Source organism: Macaca thibetana, chromosome 1 (genome assembly GCF_024542745.1).
Source record: "Macaca thibetana thibetana isolate TM-01 chromosome 1, ASM2454274v1, whole genome shotgun sequence".
In the NCBI taxonomy this organism is placed as follows: domain Eukaryota; kingdom Metazoa; phylum Chordata; class Mammalia; order Primates; family Cercopithecidae; genus Macaca; species Macaca thibetana.
The window spans coordinates 98,368,745-98,391,054 of NC_065578.1; the positions used below are offsets into that span (position 1 = coordinate 98,368,745).

Sequence of the window (22,310 nt, forward strand, 5' to 3'; positions counted from 1 at the left end):
TAAAAGTTTTCCCAGTTGAGACTGGAATGGTGAAGAGGCTTAGTAGGAGGACGTGTGGGGTCTTATATAAATGCCAAGGTGCATCAGACAGTCTCTCTTGGCTTTAACAGAATTGTCAGAGATAATGCAAATGGGTACTTTATTTAAGGAACTACACCTATTTATTCAGAACAATCGATCCAGTGCTTTGTGTAGGCACAACCTCTAAGTCTTGGGTATTTTTTCTGCATCGGAATACAACGAGACAATAGATTTATTTGAAGACAAGGGCAAGTCATCTATTAGAAAGTCTTACTTCCAAATAATGAGCACTAAATATATGGCTGTTGTTGTTTGAACAAATCAACATATTTGTCTAAGTCTGGGTTATATTTACGCACCAGCTGGCATTGTGATCGCTATAGAGAAACAGTCTGTAGCCTCAGAGATGTTACGGTCTACATGAGGTAGGAATACACACATGATAACGGGACAAGGGTAATCTCTAACCTTTTTAAGTGCCACATCTACCAAGACCTGCAGAGATCAGAACATGGGCAGCGGCAAACTAAGGGTGGGGCGTAGCAGCAGTCTGCCCAGGTGCAGGCAGTGAGGGGATGCAACAGTAAAACCTACTAAATGTCTATCTGCTTTTTATTGTTGCCATGCTGTAGCAGTTCTAAGCAGTGTCAGTGATAACACACTCCTGCCCTCTAAATCTCCTGTTGGTTGTGGCACACTGTATTCTCCAAAGATAGCTGTAACAGTCTCTAACCCCTTGCATTCTTCAATCTTCCCTATTAAGAGGTGGAATCAAATTTCCCTCCCTCTGAATCTGAGCAGCCTTAGCAATCTGCTTGTAATCAAGAAAATACAGTAGATGTGGCACCATGAGCTCATACGATTGAGCTCATAAGATGCATTTCTGCCTGGTTCACTGGAACACTGGTGCTTGGAGTCTTGTAGGAAGCTGCACTCCCTGGAGCTGCCACACTGTGTGGAAGCCAAGGCACGTGAGAAGACTATGGGTAGGCTGTTGTGTTCTTCACCTCCTCATAGCCCAGGTGCAGTAAGGTGAATGAACAATCCTTCAGATAATTGCAGGTCCTGGCTATCAAGTCACCTTTGAAGTCAGTCTTTGAGTCTTCCCAGTTAAGGTTGGAAACACCATGGAGAAGAGAAAAGATAGCCACATTTTGCCTTATTCAAATATCTGACCTACAGAGTCTGTGAGCATAGTAAAATGGTTGTTTTATGCTAAGTTTGGGGTGGCTTGTAATAGAGCAATAGTAAACAGAACATTGATATAAGTTGAAATAACTTGCAGTTATTGTTGAGTATTAATAATATGTATGTAAGCTTCAAATAAGCATACTTTTGTCACATAATCTCTAATAAATACTGTATTACACGTGGAAATTAATTCAAGGAATGCCCAGCTATATACATTTGCCCCCTAGCAGACATGTGGACTCAGCCACTCATAATCATCTAGAGAGTAAGCTCATAAAGGTTGGGAATCATTTGTGACTTTTGCTACATTTAGTGTCTCCAGTCCCTGTGGTGGTGCATTTAAACTGTAGATTTGAAAAAAAGAAAAAGGAAAAAAAGACATGACAGCATAGTAATTATAAAAATGAAGAAGGAGAACTTGAGCTATTTCAGTTCTTCCAATCTATGTGACCACCTGGATTTTTTTTTCATGCCTAAAACTTAAAACAGTAAACTAGTGTGAATGCAAAGTATAGTATTTTTGCTGGGTGTGTTGGCTCGTACCTATAATCCCAGATACTCGGAAGGCTGAATGGGAGGACTGCCTGAGCCCAGGAGTTCAGGGCTGCAGTGAGGAATATACAAATAATGAAGCAGCCTGAGAAACAGGGCGATTTTCTCAAAAAAAAAAAAGAAGTATAGTATTTTTACTGGGTAAGTGCAAATTTTAGTCCATACATAAAATAGCATACTGAATATTTATAGCTTTAAAATTAAAATTAAATATATATTTAAATTACTTATTATATATTCAAAGTAATATATATCATTCTGTCACAAAGACACATGCACATGTATGTTCACTGCACCACTACTCACAATAGGAAAGACATAGAATCAACTATGGGCTCATAAAAGAAGATGAAGTTCTGCCTGGTACACTGGAACACTGGTGCTTGAAGTCTAAATTCCCATCAATGATAGACTGGATAAAGAATACGTAGCACATATATACAATGGAATACTATGCAGCTGTAAAAATGAATGAGATCGTGTCCTCTAAACGAACATGGATGTATCTGGCAGTCATTATCCTTAGCAAACTCCTGTAGGAACAGAAAACCAAAACCAAATACCACATGTTCTCACGTACAAGTGGGAACTAAGTGATGAGAACACATAGAGAGGAACAGCACACACTGGGGCCTATTGAAGAATGGAGGGTGAGAGGAGAGAGAAGATCAGGAAAAATAACTAATGGGTCCTAGGCTTAACACTTGGGTGATGAAATAGTCTGGACAACAAACTCCTATGGCACATGTTTACCTAGAGAGCAAACCTGCACATGTACCCCTGAAATTAAAATAAAAGTTAAAAAAATTAAATATATCTTAAAATGTTTAACAATGCACATATAGTATATTTTTAAAATATATTTTACCTATTCTTATCTTAAAACTAAAAAATAAATCAATAAAATAATGATTATCACATAATTATTACTGAAAAAAAAATTTTCCATATAGAGGAAGAGATGCTAAAAGTGATTTGCTTTTGCGTCAAATATGCTAGGTGCACTACTGAAGATGTGCAGATTAATTTTAAATAAAAAGATGAGAAAAAGCCTTAAAAAGGGGATCAGCCTTAATCTAGGTTGCAAAGGTAAAAATAAGTTTTTTCTTTTTTCCCACTACTTAGCATCTAACCCCCTTCTTGTGATTGGGAAATTCTCCACACGTATTGTCTCCTGTGTGGGAAGCATATATTGTATCCCACTACCAAAGCTAAACAAAAATCTGAGTGTGGCCTTCCTCAAAGCCTTGGCAGGCTGGCCACTGGCACATGATCCACACTTAACCAGATGCTCTGCAAACGATGCAAAGAAGCGGGTGAAGTGAAACATCCCCGCCACCGGCAGCCACAGTGGTGGCAGTGCAGGTGGAGGCATGGAGAAGCGGCGGTGCCGGTGATACCAGGGTCCTGCAGTCACAGCCGTGTATCCTCAGCGCACCCTTCCTGTTGTCTGGTCTTGACTGTGGTTCTGGCTGCTTAGGTTCTATCGGTTCCTGCTCATTCCCTGGGCCTCATTTTCAAGCCTCTCCTTTCACCTCATTTTATTTAAATCAACTTGACTCATTTTCTATTATTTATCGTAGAGAACGCTGATGGACACACAAAAAAGTGAATACAGTTTTGATGGGTGGAGGCACTGGAAATGTAGGTTGAGAGAAGAGCACAAAAAGTCTAGTGTAAACGAGTGGACTAGAGTGATCAAAAGTAGTCTAATATGGACTGGGTTCGCATGAAGTGACAGAGGGCATTATGTAGTAAGGGAGGGGGTTCAGGTTGGGCACCATGACAAAATGCCATAGGCTGAGCGGCATAAACGACCAAACTTCATTTTCTCACAGATCTAGAGGCTGGAAGTCCCAGATGAGGGTGCTGGCATAGTTGAGTACTGGCGTGGGCTCTTTCTGGCTTGCACATGCTGCCCTCTTGCTGTGTCCTCACATGGTGGAGAGAGCTGGGATGCAAGCTCTCTTCTGTCTCTTCTTATAAGTACACAATCCCATCACGGGGGCCTTACCCCTTCATGATCTCATCTAACCCTCATCAGTTCCCAAAGGCTTCATCTCTAAATATTCTCACTTAGGGGTTAGGGCTTCAACATATGAATCAAGGGAGGACAAAATATAGTCCATATCTGGAGGGAAGACAGCTTTTTAGCCAGGTCTAAGAGGGCCTTGTATAGCACACGTAGGAGTGTAACGCTTGAAAGGGCTTTCACTGGGAGGACACGTTATGGAGAGATTTTATGCAAAGGGAGAAGTGCTGATAACTCATGCTTTAGGGATGTTACTCCAGTGGCAAAGTGCAGAATGGACAGAGATGAGAAAAGAATTATGTTAGGAAACTTATTGGAGATGATCCTGCAATAGTCAAGGCAAACAACACAAAGAAGCTAAATTCAACCAGTAGAATAACATATATGATGAGTCTGGATTTGAGAGATATTTCAAATATTTTAAACCAACAGAATTAATCAGACATCTGGATGTGGGGATGTGGAAGAGGGAGCAGTTGAGAGCGACTCAGAGATTTCAGGCTTGGGTAACTGGAGGGTAGGAATGCCAATAATCAAATCAGAAGACACAAAAGCAGATGGTTGGGAGCAGTGGTAAGATCATGGTTTTGGTTTTGGAAATTCTGAGAGTAAGTGCTGAGACACTCCAGAGATATGTTCAAGTTAGGCATAAAGTCTGGAGCTGAAGAGAGAGGTTAAGGCCAATGAAGGAGTTGTGGGGTTCACTTGAAAGGCATGGAGGTGGGAATAGATGAGATCACTGTTGGAAGGGATAACAGAGGGAAGAAAAGATCTAGAACAGAAACTCGCTAACTGCTGGTAACAGCTTTCTGACATTGCAATAAAGCACTTAATGAGAAGAAAAGCAAATTTGAAGAATATAATGTTTCCAACATACTAAAAAGAGACAAGCTGAAATAGAGGGAATAATTAAGAGTATCCATGCTACTGAGAAGGCCAGCAAGACAAGGATCTGAAGAGGCTCTTGATAAGATCTGGGGGATGAGGTCTGAGGAGTGGTTTCAGGAGAGTGAGTGTGCATGTGTGTGTGTGTGTGTGCGCGTGTGTGCGTTTGTGGAAGTGGAAGGGGCAAACCCCATGTAACCGGTTTATAAGGTGAGAAAGTGTAAAATAGTCTTTCCAGAAATTTCTTTCAAAGATGGGATGGTAGCTTGAATTAATTCAAAATTTTTGTGCGGTTGTGGGTTTTGTTTTTTTGATAGTGGAATTTTTAGCCTGTCCAAGGAGAACATATTTCCCTATGATGTACAGAAGTTAACAGCATAAGTCTCTGTAATAGAAAGATGCCTGATTAATGTATTTGACAGAACAAAGAAAGCAGTAAATACACTGTACATAAAGTACTTAGCACAGTAAGGACACAATAATTATTTTTATACCCCAAATTGCTGTATTATTATAGAGAGATTTCTACTTGTTCTTTGGAGGCTTTTGTTCTCCTTCCAAGAGTTTCTTTAAACGGCATAAACAAACAAACAGCTCAAAGCAGACGGCTTATAAGAAGAAGGTAACCTTTATTGTAATACAACAGAAGAGGTACCAAGAAATCTCGATTTAAATGCATCCTCAATTTAGAAGGAGTTTGATAACTGCAATTACAGCGAGAGAGAGAGAGAGAGAGAAAGTCTCGCTCTGTCGCCCAGGCTGGAGTGCAGTGGCGCAATCTTGACTCACTGCAACCTCCGCATCCTGGGTTCAAGCAATTCTCCAGCCTCAGCCTCCTGAGTAGCTAGAATTACAGACATGCACCACCACGCCTGGCTAATTTTTTTTTCATATTTTTAGTAGAGATGGAGTTTCACCCTCAAGTAATCTGCCCGCCTCAGCCTCCCAAAGCTCTGGGTTTACAGGCATGAGCCACTGCACCCGGCCTACAGTGCTATACATTTTTTCCTATATGTTAAGGCACTTAAAATGTAAATATAGACACAGGGAGGTTCAGAGATGGTACTATATCATGCTGTTAATCTCTGGCTGTGCATTAGCTTGTTAGGTCCTCTCTGCATTAGGACTAGGTGAAAGCAGTGTGGCAGCCGCAGAGGTAAGTTTCTCTCATCTCTATTTCAAGAAATACTGTGTCATTCTGCTGTAAGGAGACCAGTGAGCTGAGTTTCCACCTCTAGTGCATTGGATGGTAAAAACTTCCTGATGATCTGGCTCCTACAAGCATGGAGAAAGTGATAGCTCTATCTGAATGAGGGTGAACGGCCTGAATTGTCTTGGCAAATGGGTAGAAGGAGGAATTAAAAGGCTCCAGGAAGTGGGCATTGCTGGAATGTACACATCACGTGAGAACTGAAGGCCCACCAGATGATTATTAGCCTTGAGGGGTGGACGCATCATTCACTGAGGCGTCAGAGTGTACTGGTGAGAGGGACACCAGCATCACTCAGAAGTTCAGTGATGCCTTTCCTCTGCAGGTCAGGGCTGATGGTAGGGGAGGCTGTCACAAAGCTGGGTGCCTTAATATCAATGGGGATTACAGGGTCCCTGAAGAAAGAGAAGCCAGATGCTGGGCTTAACCACCAAAAGCCAGTGGGTTCCAATTGTCACAACAATGCACAAAGTCAGAGTGACAGCCAAAGGGATTTAATACACAGGAAGTTATAGAGGTGGTTTATAGAACATAGCATCCATGAGGGGCAAAATAGACAGGGAGCCACGAGATTACCTAATATATATCATCCCAAGAAAATGGGAATGTATGATCTGAGGGTGGGTGCCCCAGGGAAAATCTTCAACCCTTTGCGCAGTTACCAACACTGAATGACTTCATTGCCTGAAGAGGCATCAGGTCCCCAGAGGGAAGGACCCTGAAACACTACAGGAGGTATACATTGTAATGACATCCCCAGTCCTTCTTTAAAAAGACCCACAGCCATTTACTCAGGTTGCCATAGACTGGAGAAAAAAAAAATCCAGATATTTTGAGGATGGCTGGACACAGGGTCTATGTAGACAATGATACCTGGAGACCTGAATTAGTGTCATCACGGCCCCCTGTTAGAGTAGGGACATATGAGCCTAGGTAATAAATGAGTCCAGGCCAAAGTCTGGCTGAGAGTGGATCTCTTAAGCCTGTGAGCATATCCAGGGGTCATTTTCTCAGTCCATGAGTGCATAAATGGGGATGCACAATACTTGACAAGAGGAGTAACTACTTATTAGGGGAATTCAATTGAAATCTTCTGAAACTCCAAGATAATAAATAAAAACTACTACTGCATTATTGAAGGGAGGATGGTGAAGATTTAATGTCACCTCTTAAGATCTCAATAATGCAGGAGTGCTGGCTTTTCTATTTCCATGTAATTCGCAAGACTGTTCAGATCCTGAAGGATAAGTGTAGACCACTGAATCTTCAACCAACTAATATTGGCCATTGATTTGTTTAATGGGTTCTTTCCAATTACATTCAAAAAAGAGGATGAGGAACAGTTCACATTCACCTGGTACAGGCAATTCCTTACATCATAGTTGATGTCAGTGCTATATTAACCCTCCCACTCTCTGCCATAACTTAGACTAAAGAGATAGAGACAGCTTGGATGTCCCACAGTTTAGATGTCATTGATCATTTATATACAAGACATCATGCTGACAAGATAAACAAGAGGTGGCTAGCACACTGTAGGCCTTGGTAAGACATACGCATTCCAGATTTGGGGAGATAAATCCTACAATATTCAGGGCCTAATGACATCAGTAAAGATTTTAGGGATCCAGTGGTCAGCGGCATGCCAGACATTCCCTCCAAAGTAATTGATAATTACTGCATCTCATACCCCTACCACAAAGAAGGAAGCACAGTACTTTGTAGATCACTTTGAGTTTTGGGAAAAACACATCCCATACCAATAAGTATTGCTCCGCCCCATATACTAAGTGCTATTATCTGAATGTGTGTATCCCCCTCACAAACTTGTATGTTGAGATCCTAACTTGCAAACTGATGGTATTAAGAGGTGGGGTGCTTAGGTTTTGAGGGCAGAGCCCAGAAAGCTAGCTCATACTTTCCACCATGTGAGGGCACAATGAGTAGAGACCATGTATGAACCAGAAAGCAGGCCCTTGCCAGACACTAAATGACCAGAGCCTTGATCTTCTACTGTCTAGTCCCCAAAGCTGTGAGAAATGAATTTCTTTTGTTTATATGTTGTATCCAGTTTATGATATTTTGTTAGAGCTATCTGAATGGACTAAGATACTGGGTGGCATAAAAAGCTGCCAACTTTGAATAGAACTTGAAGCAAGAAAGGGCTCTGCAGCAGCAGGTACAGGCTGTGGGGAAAGCAGCTCTGGTACTTGGGCCATGTGATCCAGCAGACGTTTTAGGGATTGATCTGTCAGCGGTGGGAAAACATATAGTCTGGAGCTTATGGCAGGTTCCAGTGGGGGAATCGCAATGTACGCCGCAGGGGTCTGGGAGTAAGGCCATGTCACCTGCAACAGATAATTGTGTTGTTTGAAAAACAGACTCAAGCATGTTGCTGGGCCTGACATCAAATGACCATGGATTCAGAGTTGCTCATTATAAGTTGTTGTTGTTGTTCTGTTCCACCTTGTCAAAGTGATATTACCTACCATGGAGTTCTACCCAGCTATAAACACTGCCAGTGTTGGTTTTGTTGTTACTCAGTCAATTGTTGCAAATGGAAAAGAAGTTAAAAACACTTAGAAGTTGTCACTTTAAAAAGCAAACTTATTTAACACCTTAAATGATTTGCAGAGCAGAACATATAAAAATTATAAAATATGCATTCACTTAAAATAAAAGAACAACTAAAATCCAATAATCAAGACTATTTATATGACTTTTAGTGCTTGAGCTACCTGGTCATCTGGAAAATAAGACATGAGACAGGAATTTCTGGAGCACACACGTTTTCAACTATCTTCCTAATTCATATTATGCATCATTTAATTAAAATCAACTAGCAAGTTTCCTTCACCTACTGTGCATGAAGCACTGCACTCTGAGGACAACTCAAAATTAGGCTGCCTTCTCTTCAATGGGGGTACATTCCAGGAGGTAGTATGATGTAAAAGACCAAATATCGACTTTGGAGCCACAGTGGCCTGGGTCACATTCCTGGTTGTAAAACATACCAGCTGAATAACCCTGGACAAGTTAACTAGCTTCTCGTAGTCTCAATTTTGTTACCTGTAAAATAAAGACAGTCGTACTTTCATTTCAGCCACTCTAAACAATTAGCCATATAAAGAGGTAAGGTAAAGTAACTAGTACAATAGTAGGCCGATAGTCACTTTTCAATAAATGGTAACTGGGACATGGGTTTGAAGTAAAACAGCAGAACAATTGGCCCATGAACTTGGCCACATTTAGCCATAGTGTAAGTAAGCTGGTGATGGTTTAGAAACTCTGAGGTGTACACTATAGTACTGGTTCTAGGTCTAGATCTGATTTGTTTATTCCTGTGCTTTAGGAGAAAGTGCTTAGAGATTCCCTAGCAGCTCCAATCTGTACTCACCCTACCATGGCTCAGGCTTGGCAGCTCACAGAGTCCTAGCTTACTCCATCCCTCAGAAACTATGACTTTCATTTCATTTTATCTGGTCCTGGTCGCATCAGTATAAGGGCTCCCAGTCTTAAGGAAACCAGCTAAATCCAAATCCAAATCCAAATCCTGAGATTCTGTCTAGGGATTTTGATTTTACGCCCGAGATTCTGTGCTGATCTTCTTAAAAGCTTTCCTTTGCCTTTAGTTTCTTTCAATTTTAATTCCCTCTTTACTCTCTACCAGACCATTTTTAAGCTCCTGAAGGAGTTTATATCGGTATGTAGAGACTTTATGCATTCTAGGTATTCAATATATATTTATGGAATTGAATCAAACACAACCATTCTGAAGCACTGCTTCTGTAATGTCATTTCTCACTTCCACATTGCTTATTAATTCAAATCATAAAGCCTCAGATTGGTTTACCAAGTCTTCCTGATTCATTCACCCTTGCTAATCCTTAAATCCCGCAGTTCCAAATATACGCCCCTGTGCTGATGTTCCCCCTTACCTGTTTCTGATTGTTTCAGTGTTTCTTGTTTTTTGCCTTTGCTCCTGCTATTGCCTTTCCCTGGGACACTTCTTCTCCCCCTATCCAAATAATGTCCATCTTCAAGACTCACCCGAAGTACCACTCACCTCTGAAGCACTTCCCGTGATGCTTGCCAGCAGGACCTCATCTCTCCTGGACACTGGGTGGGACTCGTCATTACCAGATACTCTAACAATCATATTCCATAGAGAACTTTATTATACCCACTCTTCAGGGCAGACTAATCCAGCATTACAGTAAGCACAGTGCCTAGGGCTCATGACACTTTGAAGCACCCGTGAAAATATCATAACTTTTTTTAGAAGCAGAAGGCAAATGTGAATTTTTAGGTTAAAGAAAATATTTACTGTATGGCATGTATATATTATTTTTATAGAAATACACTTGTAAAATATCATTTTTAATTTTACTTATTGTGGAAGGGGCCCATGAAGGCAAAAGTACCTAGGGTCCATGGAAGTCATAATACAGCCCTATCTTATATTGTCCTATAATAGAAAGTCCTCTTTTCTTAATTAGAATGTTCAAGATGCTATCAGCAGTACCCAAGCTGACGTTTGCTAACATCTAAGAAATCCCAGACACATGAATATAATTCTGTGGCATATTTTTCAATATTTCAAAGAGCCTAATCAAATAGTAGATTTACCCATAATAAGCCCACATGCATTAACGAAAACGTCAATGTTCTTTGCTTTTGGCTGGGAGTACACTAAGTCATTTGGCAACACTGGTGATCTCATGCTGGTTAGTGGTTGTTGAAGACATGGGAATTTCTGTGATGTGACTGAAGAACCAGAAAACCATTATAAAGCCACACGTCACTCACAGAATACCCAAATATAAGTGTCTTTTATGGAAGCCAAGTAAAATTAAGGTAAGGATGCAGAGTATCCCTGGGTCTTTAGTCATTTACTTAACTGTTTATCATCATCTAAGCCATTTTAATAGTTTTATGTGTGTAATTGCAAAACAGCATTATTATATTTTATGATTATGAGCAATTATGTAATACCTGGGCCTAAGATAGAATGGGAAAGTATTTTAAAGATTTAAAAACTGTTTTAAAGATTTTAAAACATGCAGTTCATGGAGGAGTGTGGGGAAAGGGAGACAGGGTTAATACTGAAAGGGGTCCATGGCAGTGAAAATAGTGGAACCCAGTGGATACTTCATGAATGTCTTTTGTACTGTCCCCAACTACATCAATAACACTTAGCTGAAGGCTAATAGGTGAAACATCAATCAACTAATAATAGTGGTCATGGCACCAGTAGTCCTAGCAATAGTATAGCAGTCACATTATGAGTGCATGCTCAGTAAATATTTTTGATGCATTACATAGTAAACGCTTCATCAAATTTGCTTGTTTGAAATTTAGAGCATAGGGACCTTATACATTTCAGCATTACATTATTCCTAAGCAGGGAGCTTTAGAGGAATGGCTTTCTGATTGCAGCCAGATCTCTTTTGCCAGTGAAAAGAAGCACATGATGGCAGCCCGGAGCTTTTCATTTGGCTCACCCTATTGTTTCTCCTCCAAACACAATCACTGACCAGTCTCATGAAATCACCTGCTACAAGTAAACTGACATGCACTCCCTGAATTCTTATACCTCCGAGTGAGGGCTTGCTCATGTTCTTGTACAGAATTAGGTAATAAGTCTCAAAAGAAGAGGGGGGCAAATAGACACTAGTGGGTTGTGTTTATTTAACCCTTGTCTCAGCAGCCTGTGAGCAGTGGTTGTTGGTGCATGGGACTTTGTGAGCTTATTATAAAAGATGACTGTGTGGGACGTGAGAGTGGGATAATGCCAACGACTGGCCACCAATGGGGAGGGGGAGAGAGGGAATGATATTTTAGAGTTTCCACCAGTATTCTGGGAAAAGACTGGGATAAATTGTTTAATGCCACAAATTCTTCCCATCCCAGTATATCCTCCTCATTACAATATGACTTTGCTGCACCTCCCATCTCTAGGTGGAATCTACTTCTCTACTCCCAACAATCTGGGCTGACCCTGTGATTTATCTGGACAATAAAATACAGTGACAGAGATGTGTAACAAGCTTAAGTACCTAAGTCTCAAGGTACCCTGCAGCTTGGGACATTACCGTATTGGAAGGCAGCTCTGAGATGCCATCAGGGAAGATGACCCTTGTGAGAAAGACCTCTTGAGAAGGAGAGAGGCCCAGCTATTTGTGCTGCCTTGGCTGAGCCCAAACCCCAGATCTCTGAATTAGCTGAATGTGTCCCATGAGAGAAGCCAGGATTGACTAGCAGGAAAACCACAAGTCAACCCTACATATCCTGACAATAACAGATTGTTGTTGTTTTAAGGTCTAGGGTGGTTTATAATGCAGCGACACATAGCAGAAACAGAGGCCAATACATATAACTGACCCTTTTTTCTTGACATTTTCAAAAATCTAAGGTCAGAATTGGAAGTGACCGAAGGAGGTCATTTCATGTCTGCCTATTTCAAAAATTTATAAGGTTAACTGGAAATTCACCAAACATAATTTTTCATTCTCAACCTTGATGTTCATTTTCTTTTAATTGAAAAAAAAAGCTGTAACCATTTATATGAAAAGAAATACCACAAAGGTAAATTTAAACATTCTAGTGTCACTGACCACTGAATTGTAAATTTGATGACTGAGGGTTAAATAATTCTCACAATTTTTTTTTTCCTGGAGAACCAACAGTACTTACAAAAATAGGAATAGAGCTTATTATTATTATCACTATTCCTGAAAGTTCTCAGTAAAGCAAAATAAACCTCCATGATCAACTTAGCCACAAAACCTTAATTAAAGTCAGATGTTAAGGGAGAGTTCAAATTCCTTAGTTTAATTTCCGAATCCACATAAAGAGGCATCAGAAACATATTTCTCAGTTATTATTTACACACTCCATAACAGGGCTCATTGATTTTCTTTATGCATTTATGTATGTTTATAACACCGACATCAAATTAAATAAATATGCCTTGAACTAAATACAGCCATAAGGCCGTTTCCACAGAGGATACTGAATATATGGCTGTTTTCTACTATTTACTACCCATCAACATTCTGGCAAGCATTTCATGAGACTGCATTAGTTTGAAACACCCCAACATTCCTACCATCAAGTTTTCCCAAGGTGCCTCTAGTGAAAGTGGGAAAACATATATTTGTATGTAAGTTCAAATACAACAGCAAAACCTGCCTATAAGGCTGACATGTGTAGCAGGAGTTATATTCAGAGTTGCCATAGCAGCCACCCACACTTACACACACACAAAGGGGTGGTGGGGTAAGACAGAGAAACAGCAGAGAACAGAATCTATTGTTAAAAAGACAGAAGTACTCATCAATGTAATTACAAGCAGGAATCCTAGTTTGTAGTCTGAACCAGTGTTTAACGGTAGAAGATTTCCCAGTGCTGGAGTGTCTATTAAGGGATTTTGCCCTAAATGAATCTACCATCTGCACCCTTGGCCTCACAGTTTACTGGACGCTGGTATTATGCAGGAAAGAATTCAGCTGCAGATACACACACTAGAGCTAAAATAATCTAATGTTTCCTTCTCTGGAACATTCAGAAACGTCACCAGAAAAATTTGTGGTTCTATGGGTCTGCGAAAGTTACTTTACTTTTTGAGTCTCTTCATTTATAAAATAGGTAAAATAATATCACATACTTTAAGAAAATGTTACGAGAATTCAATAAAGTATCACAAATAATCAATTATTAAGTAAATAATAATTATGATAAATAACTTTAAAAATACAAAGGAATTAGTAAAGTATTAACTAAGTTAGTAAAAGTGAAGCAATTGGTGCCTGACACATGGTAAATATTCAACAAATGTTTGCTATGATAATTATTATCATTAATATTTCCAATTTTTATTACAGAACAGTATGATTTATAATTCAGAAGTTTATAAAACAAATGCATGTTGGCGGCAAGTAGATTGTAGCAAGACAAGATGTTAAGATTTTTCTAGTGCATAAACAATAATACTTTCTCCTGTAGCAATGCCTTTGAAACACTACTTTGCCAGAATACAAAGGCCAAGTATATTATTATAGCAGCACAATCAACACCACTGGCAAACATTGGTTACACAGCAAAATCTAACATGTACTGTGTTTTAAATCTTTATTTATTTATTTTTTTAGAGACAGAGTCTTCCTTTGTTACCCAGGCTGAAATGCAGTTGAGTGATCATAGCTCACTGTAACCTCAAGTTCCTGGACTCAAGAGATTCTCCCGTCTTGGCCTCTCATGTAGCTGGGACTACAGGCATGCAGCACCACACCTGGCTGAGGTTTTGCTTTTTATTTCTTTTCCCTCTCTCTCTGTTTTTGTAAAGATGGGGTCTCCTAGGTTGCCTAGGCTGGTCTCAAATTCCAAAGTGATCTTTCTGCCTTGTGGTCTCCCACAGTGCTAGTATTACAGGTATGAGCCACCACGTCCCATCTGAATCTAATATCTATTAGTATTAAAATATTTGTATAAGAATATTTGGGGTCAGAGAGTATTCTCGAATTTGTCTCCCATCATTGACTTGGCCATGTATTTATCACAGATATATCTGCAATTCACACCCAGATACAAACATAAACATCAAATTCAGATGTGATGGCAATGAGTGAAAAGTATTTTGTGACTTCTGATTCACTCAAGCTTCAATCCCTGTTTTATTTATTTATTTTTTATTTTATTTTATTATTTTTTTTTGAGACGGAGTCTCACGCTGTTGCCCAGGCTGGAGTGCAGTGGCGCGATCTCGGCTCACTGCAAGCTCCGCCTCCCGGGTTCCCGCCATTCTCCTGCCTCAGCCTCCCGAGTAGCTGGGACTACAGGCGCCCGCCACCTCGCCCGGCTAATTTTTTGTATTTTTAGTAGAGACGGGGTTTTCACTGTGGTCTCGATCTCCTGACCTTGTGATCCGCCCGCCTCGGCCTCCCAAAGTGCTGGGATTACAGGCTTGAGCCACCGCGCCCGGCCTTCAATCCCTGTTTTAAGGCTGAGGGCTTCATATTCTAGTAGAGGTGAAACATAGGGTCAAGCAATTTCTTTAATAGGAAAGAATATGCATGGGTTACCATACTCCGTATCAGGCCCAGAGGTACCTTAGAATGTGCAAGAAAAAGCAAGGCTAATGGGCTAAAGGAAACAGGGGAAATTAGAATAACAGACTTTGGGGGCACAGTGGGATGGCAAGGAGAGAGTTGTAACGGACAAACTTTAGAAAAGTTAGGAAGCGGTAGAAGAGAAAATAAATAGGATAGGATTAAGGAAAGAATCCTTGACTCCATAAAAAGTTTCAGGATGGGAGTTTTAAAATGTCCAGGCAGTGAGGGACAGAATTAACTTGGCTTAAAAACTTTAAAAATGTTAAAATGTATAATCTATGGTTCTAAAGTTATCCTGTCATTCTAAATGTTATGCATAACGTAACATTTCTCTTCCTAAATTGTCCTTCTATTTAGTAATCTTTATTTGAATCTCAAGTAGCGATGTCACAAGGTATTCCATATATTCTCTCTGCCTTTAGAAATAACAAATTGTATGGAAAACATTTCCATTATCAAATAGCTCTCTGAGCGAAGAAAAATAATTCCAAGTTTTTCCAAATCATTAGTAATAATCAAATTTGGTTTCAAATTGGTCCTGAGACTTTACAGATCTCTAGTTAATGAGCTGAAATTGGAAGGAAGTAGATTTAGCACCACTGGGAAGGAGAACCCCAGAAGACATTTAAATTCTCTGGTCTGGCCGGGTGCAGCAGCTAACGCCTGTAATCCCAGCACTTTGGGAGGCCAAGGTGGGTGGATCACTTGAGGTCTAAAGTTTGAGACCATCCTGGATAACACGGTGAAACCCCGTCTCTACTAAAAATACAAAAATTAGCCAGGCGTGGTGGCGGGCGCCTGTAGTCCCAGCTACTCGGGAGGCTGAGGCAGGAGAATGGCGTGAACCCGGGAGGTGGAGCTTGCAGTGAGCTGAGATGGCACCACTGCACTCCAGCTTGGGCAACAGAGCGAGACTCTGGCAAAAAAAAAAAAAAAATCTGACCTTATAGAGGTTTGTGGAAAAGCCTACAGGGAACACTTTTGGAGTCCACCTCCTGAGCTGCAAGGCACATCCTTGTGAGGAGGGAGAGGTTGATGGTACCATTGCTGGGGACAAGAGCTGCCTGCCAAGGCTGCCCTTCTTTCTCCTTCTGTATATGGGTAATGCACTCACTCACTTCTAACTAAAGGTCCTAGGATAGCTGCATGGGGGCCTGGCTCTTGCCACAAAGATGATGGCCAATACTTAAGATTAAAGGAAAAAATAGAATTTCTAAGGATTCCTTGGTTAGTTCTATGAGAAAACATTAAATGCTAATTGAGATATGATGATGATACAGTTGCCAGTAACAATAGTGCTTTCTAGAAAAAAAAAAGGGGGCCCTTTCACCCCCAGCAGGGACTATGAGAGCTTGGATAGGCAGCTAAGAGGCCTAGGTAGTTCTCTTAATCATGCTATTACAAGTTCATGGGGAATGCTACAGAACAAATTTGTTTCCACTAAGTCCTATTTAATATAAAGACAAATATATTCTCAAACAGAAATGCTAATGGCTACATTTTTTAATACAACCAACTACCCACACATAATCTCATGAGAGACAACTGTCTTAATTTTGTTCAGAATACCAACAGCTATTATTAAAAATAGATTAAATGGCCTATAGAAATATATGAATGTGCTTTAAGTGACTTTCATTATGGCAGGAAAAAAGAATTTCTACACTGGAAAAATTAACAGTAATACAAACTAAGACAACAAATGTATAATCCTTACTTACGGTCAGATACATAGCTGCATAGACACTGAGAGCTGCTTCTTTGGATGGAAAGGTTTTCCGTGCTCTCATGATGAGATCTGGGTTGCCAGTACAGGCCTCTTCCCCACTGATGAACTGTGTATACTGTTGACATCCAAGTGCTGTATAATTGGGCTTACACAGGGCAAGGAAATGTGGGGCCAGATTTCCTGTGACTACTTGTCCAGCATTTACAAAGATATCTGTAGCAAACAGTCCAAATGTATAAATTCCTGGGGAAGAAAACAAATAATTTTAACTTCTTGCTTTATGTGTGTGTGTGTGTGTGTGTGTGTGTGTGTGAATTTCAGTTTATAATAAACCAAAATGGAAATATCTTAGAAACTATAAATATTCCGTACGTATACATAGTTCCTTTCATTTCATTCCTCTCCAGTTCTTTCCTTGGCTTTCTGGAGTGGTGAAAGTGGTAATTGCGCTACTACTACATGGTTTTTGTGCATGGCAGGTTTATAAGACATAAGATAAAATAAGAACATGTATTCTCAGACTCTGGGTAATGCAATTGTTTCATGGAGTCATGTGGTCCTTGAGAGGGTATAGTCTATCATGTTCTACTAATGTCAGCAATTTTATTTTTTCCCCTATTTTTGAATTTTTTTTTAATCACACTAACATAAAGCAAAGCAGTTGTCTCTCTTTGATTATGCTCTTACTCCCATTGAGACTGATGTTAACGCTGCTGGAGGTGCCAATTAGCAGTAAATCCAGCGCCATCGGTTTTCTTTTAAATATGGAAAATCTTAAGTAAAGCAGAATGCTTTCAGAGCAGTCTCTACATTGCCTTCAAAAACACATTTTGTTAAAGTCACAGAACAGCTAGTAATTTATTTCTACCTTATCTTTTATAGATTGGCTTTCAACTGATCCAATGTGGGCTATTTAGTAAATAAGGCAATCAAAATTATAGGCTATTAATTATTTTTACAGTTTTAAAATTTATTTACTTTGGTTATCTGAAGGTATAGAACTAAGTGTGTAGATATTTTTTCCTCCTTTGCTAAGGAACTTCCCAATTTACTTGAATACTAAAAACATTTTCTAAATTCAAAGTCATTGGTCATTATTGTTAAAACTTATTTTTCTATTATACAGGCAAAACAATTTTTGGCATTAATTTAAATTAAACTTACAGCTACAATCTTTAAGGATGTGGTACCAATGAAAAGAAATTCATCCTTTTATAATTTTGGGAATAAAATCCAACAGGACCTTTTAAAACTATCCCAAATTAATACTTCTAAAAGTATTGATTTATTAAAATGTCATATACTTATGTTATAATAATTAGATGTTTTTCTTTTTAGTCATATATTTCTGGATTGTTTGTTTCCCAAGCCTTTTAATCATTATTAGCTGTTGTATAGTATATCACCATAAAAGTTGTACTAGATCAAATAATTTTCCAGTATTAGATGGATAGCTGTTCTTTTAAATTTTTAAAATATTATATAAGATTACAAAAGGTTTACATACAAAAACCCCCACAGAGCAAAACTCTATGTATATACAAATGGAAATGAAACAAAGATATTAGTTCTCTCTTCATCTAAAAATTCTAAAAGAAAACAATAAGAAGCCCTTTTTTTTAACATCTCACCAGCCTTCTATGAATCATACAAAGTAAAGGTTATCAAAATCAGAAATTTGAGAGAGGCAGAGAAATTAAAGAGAACCGAGCTCAACAAAACTTCTTCCAAAATCTCATGGCCAAGCATGGGAACCTAAATTACAAGTCTTCATTTGTACACATTTGAAATCTAGGCTGTTTGGTGCAATGGGTTTTCCTGTTGGTAACAGAAATATTTGATAAGAATGTGGAAATGTCTCTTGACACTCTAAAGTTCCCAAATATGTTTTCGAATTAAAATGTCAGTGCACCAGGCCCAAGGCTAATACTGTAGTTGACTATGAAGACAATTATTAACGTGAGATCCTTTGAGTGTACCTACTCCACTGACCTAAAGAATAAAGTCACTACACAGAATGATGTACTATTATACAGAGAGGCTTTGCTTACATGCTTCCACTTTATTATAGCTAGAAACATCCAAATCATAAGGGAACAAGAAACAAATAAGGCTTTCGTATTTTATAAAATCACATAATAAGAAGCATGCAGAGACTTAAAAGCATACTGTAAGCCAAATATTCTTTAGAAATATGTGTGCAAATGCAGAAAAATATTTTACTTAAATAGGCACAATGTAATTTGCTTAACAGTATTTAGGAAAGCAGCGATTTCTTTAAATACTTTTAATTCTGAGATATTGTTGTATATTGCTTTTTTTTAAATTAAATGACTTATACAAAAAGAAATTAGTCAAGAACATAGTATTGATACATGTGAAGAAAATAACTTTTAGGGTTTCATATAAAAGTTGTCCCTTTAACGGGATAAATGAGGGCTTTGGAGATACAAAACTTGATGTCAGTAAAAATAACCGTCTCGGATATGAAGGCCTTTCATCTTCAGAGAGATCCAAAAGCCTGATGACATTTGGCTAGTCTTTAATGGGTTTATAGATAGATTAGGTGATCTATGCATAATATCTTCAAAGTCTTCATCTTGATCCCTTCAATATGAGAACTATGTTGAAGAGTTCCCTTCAGTATGAGAACTATGTTAAAGAGTTACATTACCTTCAGTGCATCTCTTAATACTAATAAAAAATTATCTTAAATGGCATTTAGTAGATACAGATATACTTATTTTTATCTGACAAATCCAGGAAACAATTATTTATATTACACTGTATTGTGTCAGTTAAAAAAAAAAATGTGTCTAGGCTAAGTTCCTACTGAATTAAAATGATTTTCAATAATTCATACATGTATATATTTATTATTGCTAGTATTTCAGATTAAAAGTTAAATTATTAGTGAATCTTGTCCTCTACTAAAATCCTCAATACGTTTTTGTTTATATAAAAATCAACCTAGAAGTAGCACATGGAGTGCTACATTTCTTCTATTTGCCAAGTTATTTTTCCATCCTTTGTGATGTTCAACAACCCACCTGGATTATCACCACCCTCCCACTAAGTACGGTCCAAAGATTTTCATAAACACAGTAATTATGTAATTTTTGGTTCTTAAAGAATATTAAACATCCAAAGGTGGTGTTCTTTTTGCCTTAAAGGAATGTGGAAATGACACCCTAAAGTGGGATCTTGCTATATTACAGAGAAAGTAGTATGCAATGTTTATTTTAAAAATTTTTCGTTTATTTTTTATTTCAGTAGATGTTAGGGGAACAGGTGGTGTTTGGTTACATGAGTAAGTTCTTTAGTGGTGATGTCTGGGATTTTGATACAACCATCACCCAAGCAGTGTGTAATGTTTACTTTTAAAAGCAAATTAAAACATTTCAAAGAAAAAAAAAAACAATATTTGCAAACAGTTAAAATGTGAGTCATTTTAAGGGTTAGCTTATACACAGACACTGTTTCAGAAATATTAAAAATAATTTAATGAACACATACCAAGAAATCGGACAGTTCGGCGCACCAGCGGGTTTATATAGCAACAGTCTCCAGTTAAAATAGTTTTTTCCTGGTTTTCAAAATCCCTTGTGGCTAGTTGTAGGCAAAAGACAGCAGTTTCTCCAACTATTATCTTGAAAGAAAATAAAAGATTAAGGAATATTAGAATTTAACCAGTATAAATGTAAAATATTTTTATTTTAAAAAGGTAAAATGGAACTCTTTTGAATGGTAATAATCTCAATGTAAAATGGAGCCATAATCGATTTCCTAGATCCTTTGATTACAGCCTTGTCCCTATGTATGTAAACCACATTTTTCTCATATTGAAAAATTATGAACAAAAATAGACAACATTTTTTGTTTTCTAAAAGTTTTAATTAAAAAAATAAAACATACAAAAGATATGTAAGGAAGTACTCATTTATTTTTGGTGTGTAATTAAGCTCCATGTTTTATTTTTTTAAATTACTGTCTTATTTAAATTTAACTCTGCTACAGAATTCACAACAGATTCTCCATGCAAATATTTTTTTATAGCGTCAGATATACACATACTAATTTAAAATCATATTAATACTTTTATAAATGAGAAAAAACAAATCTGCACACGATTGACCTTGAGAGCCTCCTGTTCTGACACATTACTAGGACTTGTCATAATTAATATACTACTTATACTTTAGTATAAATGTTATTTTGATCTCCATTAAAACCATACGAAACTACGAATAGCATCCTACCCCTTTTACAAGTAAAGAAACACCAAGACTTAGAACACAAGTGAGTTGCCCAAGTGCTGGCAACGGGAACAAAGTTCTGTTACAGATGCTTTGCTCTACTCTGCTGATTAATTAAAGGACCTGGCTATCTTACATTGGTATTTGTACCATTGGTTGTGATTTTTATACATGGTCCTCAAAATCACCCAGTAAGGTATTACAGCAAGTATTATTATTCCATTTTACAAAAGAGGAAATGGAGATTTAGGGAGGTTAAATAATGTGTTCCTTTTAAGGCCAGTCAGAAGCCAAGCAGAAATTTCTGACTCTATTTAATACTATGAACAACAGCACGAGAAATAAGATTAAGAGAAAAAGAAACTGGAGCTAACAGTGTGTCTACTAATTTGTCATTGTGAAGTTTGCTTTTATTATGTCTTGTCAAGCTTAATTAACAGGTCATACAGGGAGTCCCTGACATTCCCTGGGGAAATGCTTTTGGGGTCTCTATGAAAAGTAATATCTATGATTACAAGATATTCAAAATAGAAAGAGTGAGGTAGAGAAGGAGGTTACAGGAGAGTAGGTGTTTGACCTACTTTTACCCCAGTGTGAACAGAAGATTATGAGACATCTCTTCGTTTTCATCCTTCTTTCTACCCCCTTTTCCTCTTTTCTTACTATACTTCTTTTTCCCAGTAGCCCAGGGTTCAATGTTAAATCAGAAGACGTTGAGTGGAATTAATTAAAAGAGACTAGTTCTTGCCTATTTGGTGAGACTGGATAGAGTTGGATGAGATAAGAACTTCCAACTTCCTCCTGAATTTTAACTCTGGCATTGGTGAAGTAGAGCGGATGTGTGATGAAACAGTTCATCCAGCCAAAGGATGCATAAGAATTGTTTTTCATGAGTATCTGGAGAATCTGACAAGTAGATGAACTGTGTGTTTGATACTTTATCTCTCTTTCCGAATAACTTTTTTCTCATGTCCTACCTCCTCTTCATTGCACCTTGAAAGAAATTACCATGATGATGTTTTCTGGGTTTTCAGATTCAACTTCTTCTGGGTCTGTTTTACCACAGAATGTTCCAAACTCTAACAATGCATCATCCATTCCACTTCATGAGCTGATCGGCTGTGCACATGATGGCTGTCCTCTCAGCCTCCTATTCTCCACTGCAGCTTCCACTGGGTCTCCATCCCCAGGCAGGCCCCACTCCATGGTACACTGAACCCCAACTCAGGCTAACATGCTAAACTCCCTAGAATGTAGTAGATATCCAATCATTCTTATTTAATGCATAAAGGCATCACATTTTCAAGAAACTCTCAGCTTC

The 22,310-nt window shown here is 38.5% G+C and overlaps 1 protein-coding gene across 2 annotated transcripts in view; it reads right to left on the minus strand.

Moving 5' to 3' along the window:
* The window catches only part of PLPPR5 (phospholipid phosphatase related 5), a 117,342-nt gene that overhangs the window by 49,172 nt on the left and 45,860 nt on the right, over positions 1-22,310 (minus strand). For both annotated transcript variants that reach the window (XM_050778529.1, XM_050778540.1), the window contains exons 2-3: positions 20,250-20,382; positions 16,726-16,976 (exon numbers count right to left, since the gene is read on the minus strand). In XM_050778529.1, coding sequence (XP_050634486.1) covers positions 16,726-16,976; positions 20,250-20,382 — 384 coding nt within the window. The remainder of the gene's footprint in view (positions 1-16,725; positions 16,977-20,249; positions 20,383-22,310) is intronic.